The sequence below is a fragment of the Trachymyrmex septentrionalis genome, unplaced genomic scaffold (genome assembly GCF_001594115.1).
Source record: "Trachymyrmex septentrionalis isolate Tsep2-gDNA-1 unplaced genomic scaffold, Tsep1.0 scaffold1374, whole genome shotgun sequence".
NCBI classification, from domain to species: domain Eukaryota; kingdom Metazoa; phylum Arthropoda; class Insecta; order Hymenoptera; family Formicidae; genus Trachymyrmex; species Trachymyrmex septentrionalis.
The window spans coordinates 1-7,978 of NW_017304517.1; the positions used below are offsets into that span (position 1 = coordinate 1).

Genomic DNA, 7,978 nt, shown 5'->3' on the forward strand with positions numbered 1-7,978 from the left:
TCGACGATACAAGCGTCACGCACGAGAAATGTCTGCCGTGAAAAACTGATGCACACAGTTCTTATTGTCTATATATGGTATGTACAACGTAATTATGTTGTGTTAACTTCTCTTTCGTGATTATTTTATTGTATTATTCCGTTTTTTATTAATTTGAGCTTTATAAACTTTTTTCCATATTTATAATAAACGTCAGATAAATATTAAATAAATGTTTTTTTAATCATATTTTAGATAAATAAATAACAAAAAAACAAACATTTATTAATTAACATTTATTAAATGTCATATAAATTTTTTAAAAAGATTTAATAGACATTAAATAAATATTTTCTTAAACTATTATTTCAAACAAATAATTAATGTGAAATAAAACATTTACTAAACATTAAATAAACGTGAAATAAATATTTCTTATTACCATATTTTTAATGAATAAATAATGTAAAATAAACATTTTATAAACGTTAAACAAACATTTAAAAAATATTTCTTTAAACTTTTATTTCAAATGAATAATTAATGTAAAATAAACATTTAATTAACATTAAATAAACGTTTAAAAAATGTTTTTTAAACCATTATTTCAAATAAAAAATAAATTCAAAATAAACATTAAATAAATTAAATAAAATTAAATAAACGTTAAATTAATGAATTTTGAAAACGAATCGTGAAAAATGTAAAATTAATGAGAAATAAATGTTTAAAAGACATTGTCTGTATGATATTTGTTGTATAATTTACTATTTATTTCAAATTATCATATTTATTTTCAAATTTTTTTCTAAATAAAAATGTTAATTAAATTAAGATTACAATAATTTGCAAAATTATTGCAATTATCTTGATTTAATTAAAGCGAGATTAACTTGCTACTGTAGCATGCTGCACATAAAAAGCGATTTGCAATGCAGCTTTATTGTACTTTTCATATGTCTGAATGAATAAAAAAATAATAGTAGTACAAATTATATATTATTGAATAAATGGAAATAGTAAATAAATGAGAAATATTTTTAATTATTATACTACTGTATTTTGTACTTATACATTGATACAATTGTACAACTAAACTAGCGGCTTATAACTAAATGCATTTATCATTAAAATTTATATAATATATTTTCCAAACCGATTTTCTGACTATTTTAATTAATAAAAAAATTAATTACTCCATTTATTCGGATAAATTATTTTTTATTTGTTAAATTAGGGCTACAAAAAAGTAAAAATAAATGTTGAATAAATTACCATATCTGTAATAAACTAAAGTGTCATCAGCTGAATATATAACTCAACCGAAGTTAAAAGTCTCTGTCAGAAATTGAGCCATTTACTATGCTGTTTCACCAACAATCAACAAGATTAATCGGAATATTTGTAGTCTCGGAAGTATCTTGGAGACACATTACGTACTCGTGTCTTTTGGATTTCTTCCCCAACAGCAAAGATGCACAAAATTTGCAGCAACAACGCATGTTGCAGGAATATTGTAGATATTTTACATCGATAAAATTTGCATCGTCTAACGACATATTTTCTATCAAAAGCTGTCAAAACGACGCTTTACTTCCTTATTCTTCAATGTAAAAGGTTGTTTATTACTATAGTTTGAATTCTGTACCTCATTCTCTATGTTGTTATCTTGGATATCATCGTTGCTAACATATTTTTTGAAGAGTTATTGCTACATACTGAAATAAAGAAAATTATAAGACTAATTATTTTAATGTTTTTATTTTGTTTTTTCATTGTATTGTATTTATACAATGAATATTTTTGGAATAAATTTTTTCGAATTAAAATTATTTACATGGATTTTCATTCATTGCAGGTGATTATATAGTTGTTTTTCCCTTTCGAGAAAGACTTTTCTTTCTTCGAAATAGGCATGATGTTTCACATCATCCACAGTAGGAATAACTTCCTTACAATCGATAAAAGAATGCATCTGTAATAAAAATTAATTCAATAATATACTACGAAAAATAATGGATCATTGGCAAATGCGATGTTATTAGGCTTATATGAGTATATCAGTGAAAAATGTAAAAAAACTCATCAGAGCCTACATTAACTATTCGGATGCACAAAAATTCTTAATTATTTGTGTGAATATAACAAAACAAATAAAATATATGTTTTAACTTTTCATACAAAATAGTCGTCTGCAGCTTCTTCTTAAGGAATGGGCGCACCATAGATAGCAAAGTGTCAAATTGTGAGAAAAATGAGAAAAATTCCTCATAATCTATCAATGTTTATTCTTTGATAAGCTTCGAATTGAACTAATTAGTCTCGTAGCTAATTGAGTGGATGCACGCATCATCTGTGTTGTATTTGTGTTGTTAAATTTAAATAAATATATAATAATTTTATAATGTGATATCAATAACAATAGTAAATGCACTTTGAGCCTATCCATCACGATAAATAATCGACATCGCTATTGTCGAAACTGCATTCTGATTCTGGTCTCGTAATCTATTTGTGATATATCTTTACTCGATTGTAGGTTAAGAAGATGCTGGAGCGACGATTGAACTTAATCAAAGTCGATATTACAGGTTTTTTTCATTTCCAATGTATAAGATGCTTACGCCCTCTGAGTTAATATGATCATGCAGAAATTCAGTCGATTAATTATCGATATTTTTATTCTGTTTCCTACATTACTATCTTAGTAGAGACGAAAACATGTATTAGGCTCAGTCTCATAAATGTAAGATTTATTTTATCTTAGAAAATTTTCCAATTTTAGAATTGAGAAAAAACTATAATGTATGAATATACACACGTTACAGATAGAAGTTATTAATGCTAAGCTATTTATGCATTCCCTATGTTTAAATACGCAATATTAAAATTGTATGTATACATATAAAATATAACGTGTATATATGTACACATAAAATTTAATTGCAATGTTTTGTGTAAATAAATATAGGAAATATCTGCATGAATATCTCAGTATAAATTATTTCTAGCTCTAATTTGTGTAGATATTTATATCATGATACACACACGTGTAATATTCTAATATTGAGAAAAACAATTATTATATAGGGGATTTTAAATCTATAAAATATATGTATAACTAATATAAATCAAAGCTATAAATGAGGCAAATAGATATATAACAAAAAACTCATATATCCAAAAAGATTGTGTTACTCACAAATTGCCAAAGATGAAGTGATGTAAAATTTTAGTAAATAGATTTGTATAAATGTAATTTTGTGATAAATTATGTATCAAAGCTTCTTGGCACGCTCTCTACTAAAATTTTACATCACTTTATCTGTGGCAATTTGTGAATGACAATCTTTTTGTCCTCAAAAAAGTTAATTTATGATAAAGATTAAATTCTAATTTTTCGTTTGCATTAATCATCATCACATCCAAAAAATTCAACTGGTTACCACCAACCTCCAAAGTAAACTGCAACCTTGATTGAAAAGAATTAAATACCTCTAAAAATTCTTTAATTAAGTGATTAGGAATAGCAGTCGTGATGTCGTCTACATATCTAAAATAAAAAGGTAGTTCAGTTTCAAATCTTCAAAGCTTCGCTCTTTAAATCTTCTATAAAATCTGTAATGATGATGAGATAACGGAGAATCCATGGTTGTTTCAAATTTTTGGTTTCAAATTTCTTTTAAAACATATTCGAAGGAAAATGAAAACCTTGCAGCAAACTCTGTAAATTTGACCATAAAAAAGAAAACTGTAAAGCGGACAAGACAGACAATAATGTCTATAATAGGCGTTGTAAGACGCAATCAATGCTTCTATGATTTAGCTCAATCTAAAGCTGAATTAGTGCTAATAAAGGAGGATTTACGGGCAAAATTTGAAATAGGAATACAAATTTTAAATACACAACTAGGAAAAAAACAACTTGAAATTAAACTTCTAAGAAAACAAATACAATTATTTGATAAGTAAAATTTTAATACAATAAAAAATAATAAATAATATGTTGAAAATTTATTATAATATAATTATAAAAATAATAAGTAAAACTTTATTATTATTTCTGTCTTGAATGTTTTTTAATTGCCTTTTGATAACCTTATAGATTCTTATTATGGGTGCATTCCTATATTCACTACCAGTGCTGAAAATTTATAACGCACGTAACATACAACTGTATAGTTTCAGCACTGCAGTCGGAACGCATCCTGTATCTACATAAATACACCTGAGATATTATCTGGATGTGAACTGAAAGATTTGTATTATAGCGAATGATAGTTATGTCTTATTCAATACTTCAAAGTCAACTTAAAGCGACTTTGACAATTCACTTCTAGGTTACAATTTCTACAGAAAATATCAGAAGATAATTCAAGGTTTATTAAAATATAATAAAAATATAAGTATTATATAAATAATATAATGTACATGAGTTCATGCATGAACTCACATATTAAAAAACAAATATTTTCATATTTCACATTATAAAAAGAAATATCCTCTCTTTTTTTATAAATTGTATATACATATATTTTAAAATGCACTGCTAACATAATCTTCCAGCATATTATTCAACTTTTTCCATAATAATGGTTTAGTCTATAACAAGTTGAAAAATAATACCATATTTAAATATTACTACATGTAGGAATAGTATGTTCATAAATAATATGTATGTTCATAAATTTGTCTGAGATTTCTATTCTTATCTACGGAAATAATTGTTGTTAATATGTTCTACATATGATTATCGGATGCATTATTCATTAGTGGTATTTCCCTGATCCAAAATTTCTTTCCAAGGTAACTGTAACACAGGATCATCAGGTAATAGATCTCCAGCACGCCGAATAATGTTATGTATTGTAATATGGCAGTTGCTACAATGATTGGTAGTACTCTCTCGACTTTAGCAAATCGAGAACCCAGTGCTAAAATTGGAAATCTTCTTTTCCAAACACGTGCTCATATAGTATTGCGTGTTTTAATAAACGATTCGTTATAGAGTTCCTGAGCATGATTTTTTGTGTTGCATAGAGGTCATTAAATAAGATCAAACAGAATAACCACCATCACTTAAGATCAAAGCATCTCCAAATGTTCCAGTCTCAAATAGAGCATGTATCCTGGAATTGTTGAAAATCATGGTGTCATGCACCGAACCTGGCCAACGAGCTGCAAGGTTCATTATTTTCAAATTAGTGTTACAAATCGCTTGGACATTAATCGAAAAATAATCTTTTCGATTTCTGAAGTATTCTGTATTATCTCCACCTGATATTTACAATAATTATTGATACTTATATAACAGCAAGAAAGTTTGTATAAACTTTACTTCCAAATATTGATATACAGTTTAATTACCAAATGACTGGATTTTTACATGAATGCAATCTATGCAGCCCACAATTCTCAGAAATCGTGCAATATCAAAAAACTGTATTTGCTTGGCTTTTATTTCATCCGCAAGAGTAGGAAATTTAATATATCTTGGCCGAAGATGAACAATAGTATTTGTGTTACGGAGTGAACAATTCTATGAGCTCGTTTTGTTCACTTCAGAAAAATTACCTGCCGATATTAAATAGCTAGAACGTCAAGAGAAGCTAACTTATGGAAGAAATAGCATTATTTTTGATAAAGGAATAACAGTCATAAATTAGTGACATATTCTTTGATATGTGTATTACCAACATGAATTTCTCTCAATAATAAAAACTAATTTCTTTGCATTACTATAATTGTACTTATTACTGTCAATATCTTTATCAATAATAATCAATAATTATTATTTGTGAATAACAGCTTCATTAATAACAAATACTCTCAGTTACAATGCTGTTTTATAATGCTACGAATACTTACCATTCTGTTGGATGTAAAATTTCGAGTTCGATAATTTCCAAGATTTCTATAACGTATTCTTTTAATAATCGGAACCCAGCGTGAAAATCTACATGAAAATCTACATCATCTAACTCATAAAAATGAAAATGTCATCTTCTAAAATTATTTGGTCTTTGATTTATAATATTAGCAAAATCTTCATCATTTGATGACGATAATATATGTGCAAAGGTCATATTATATACAAACTTTGAAATTCCTTTCCGATTTATTACATAAAATGCAATATTTCTTTCCTCAATTCAATGCACGAAGCACACAATAATATAATAACCTTAGAAGAGAGTACATTATTGCGGAACGTGCGAAATTTTTCAAACAATTTCTCACGATCGTAAACTTCAATTAAATTGATTGAACGCCCAAAATCGGAGATTCATTTTTAACCGAGGCAAATACACGTAATAAAGGTTAAGACAGTGGAACATCACAAATGCGCTAAACCAACTTCAGCAAATTAGGACCTGCGCATAATATATCAAATATTAGGGGAACAGGAATAAATATTAAAATTTCAACCTATCAGATATCAGTTACACCGGAATACTCGGTTTTTGATAGGTTAAAATCTTAATATTTATTCCTATTCCTAATATTTCCTCCATTGTGTGCAGGGCCTTAAACTTTGATTAACTTGAGCTAACCGTGAGTTGTGGAACCGGATCTAAGAACACTAGATAGCATTAAGGGCTACTAGATCATTAAGGTGCCTTTTCATACTGACGTTCAACGTTCATTTTCAGCCTTAAAATAAATCACATAATCAAAATTGATATTCGTCAATTTCTATCACATAACTTATTTTGACGCCGAAAATGAGTGTTGAGCGTTAGCATGAAAAGGCACCTTTACATTTTTTAATTTTATAAGAAATGCTGCGAGTTTTCATAACCTGTTATTAGGGATGGTGTATCGATCGGAAAATATCGATATTTAGTATCGATACGTATCGTCAGTTTAAATATCGGTAAGTGGAATATCGATATTGGAAATATCAGTCAATATCGGTACACCTAGGGTCATTAATTCGCGCGGAGAGCCCGTTATGGTGTCTTTGTCTTTCACATTAAGATGAATAGGGGAAAGCACGGGGATCAACAGAGGGAGTTCCCCGTTCTTAATTAATGACCCAGCTGGCAATGTCTAAATTTTGAAGAACTGTAAGTAAAAATTCATATCAAACTTCAAAAATTCATTTATTTAACAACATTATTTACTACTGAAATTTTCTTCTTAAAGAACAATTAACGGATTTTAATCAATGAGGGTTAACTTTCTCAAAAAATGATTATTTACAGCGTATCTGAACATTATTTTTGTTTTAATGTCTAACGATAAATATAGCGATTTGTTTACAAAAATTAGTTTTTATTTGATGATTTGTTTAATAATTAAATGTTACAAACTGAATTCATAGAATTTCTTTCAGAGAAGTTGTTGGGTTGAGAATCATTTTCTTGAGAAATTACGCTGCCATTGTTTGCAATCCGTTAATTGTTAAAGGTTTTAAACTATTTTTTATGAAGAAAATTTCAGTAATTAATAATAGTTATTAATTTAATGAATTTTGCTGATTTCGATTTTTCTTTTCGAGAAAAAGAATTCTTTCTCCCTTCGGTAACATCGTTTTTTGAAAAACTGATTTTAGTGTATCGATCTTCCTTAACAAGTCTTTAATTTAATGCAAAAAAATACGGCAGGTAGTATCACAAAGGTTTTATTTGATAAACTGTACATTCAAATATTTTGCTTCATAATGCATACCAATCTTCAATTGACAAAGAATTTAAAAATAGCAGTTGGTTGAGATGTTTGCCACTTAAACGATTTCGTGCTTCATTTAAAATTATGCCAGCTTTGGAAAATAAACATTCTGAAGGAACAGACGTTCCAACTAATGTGAAATGACGATTGGCTATTGCCGAAATTCGCGTGTTAGGATGATTATTCCAGAATTTTATTGGACAAGATGACATGTTGATAACTGACCGATTTAAATAGCATTTCAATTTGTCAGATGTTTCGTCATCTCGGTTATCTCGTCTGGATACCGATTCACTTGCTAAATTTTTATGGAAAGCCCAAAAAT

At 27.6% G+C, this 7,978-nt stretch overlaps 1 protein-coding gene and 1 long non-coding RNA gene across 2 annotated transcripts; one reads left to right on the forward strand and one right to left on the reverse strand.

The window, feature by feature from the left end:
• The first annotated feature begins 3,525 nt into the window (after nt 1-3,525).
• On the forward strand, nt 3,526-3,951 carry LOC108745339. Its single transcript, XM_018481446.1, has one exon. It carries the CDS (start codon nt 3,628-3,630, stop codon nt 3,949-3,951), a length of 324 nt encoding a protein of 107 aa, XP_018336948.1. The 5' UTR covers nt 3,526-3,627.
• Nucleotides 3,952-4,678: 727 nt separating this feature from the next.
• Nucleotides 4,679-6,343, reverse strand: LOC108745340. The gene is made up of 3 exons (XR_001939086.1): nt 5,848-6,343; nt 5,347-5,553; nt 4,679-5,157 (listed from the first exon to the last, which is right to left on the reverse strand). It is a non-coding gene; the product is annotated as an uncharacterized LOC108745340 (long non-coding RNA).
• Nucleotides 6,344-7,978: the final 1,635 nt, after the last annotated feature.

Bases quoted from the DNA above. Each gene is read 5' to 3' on its own strand.
- LOC108745339 (XM_018481446.1), top strand. From the start codon at position 3,628: ATGGTTGTTTCAAATTTTTGGTTTCAAATTTCTTTTAAAACATATTCG.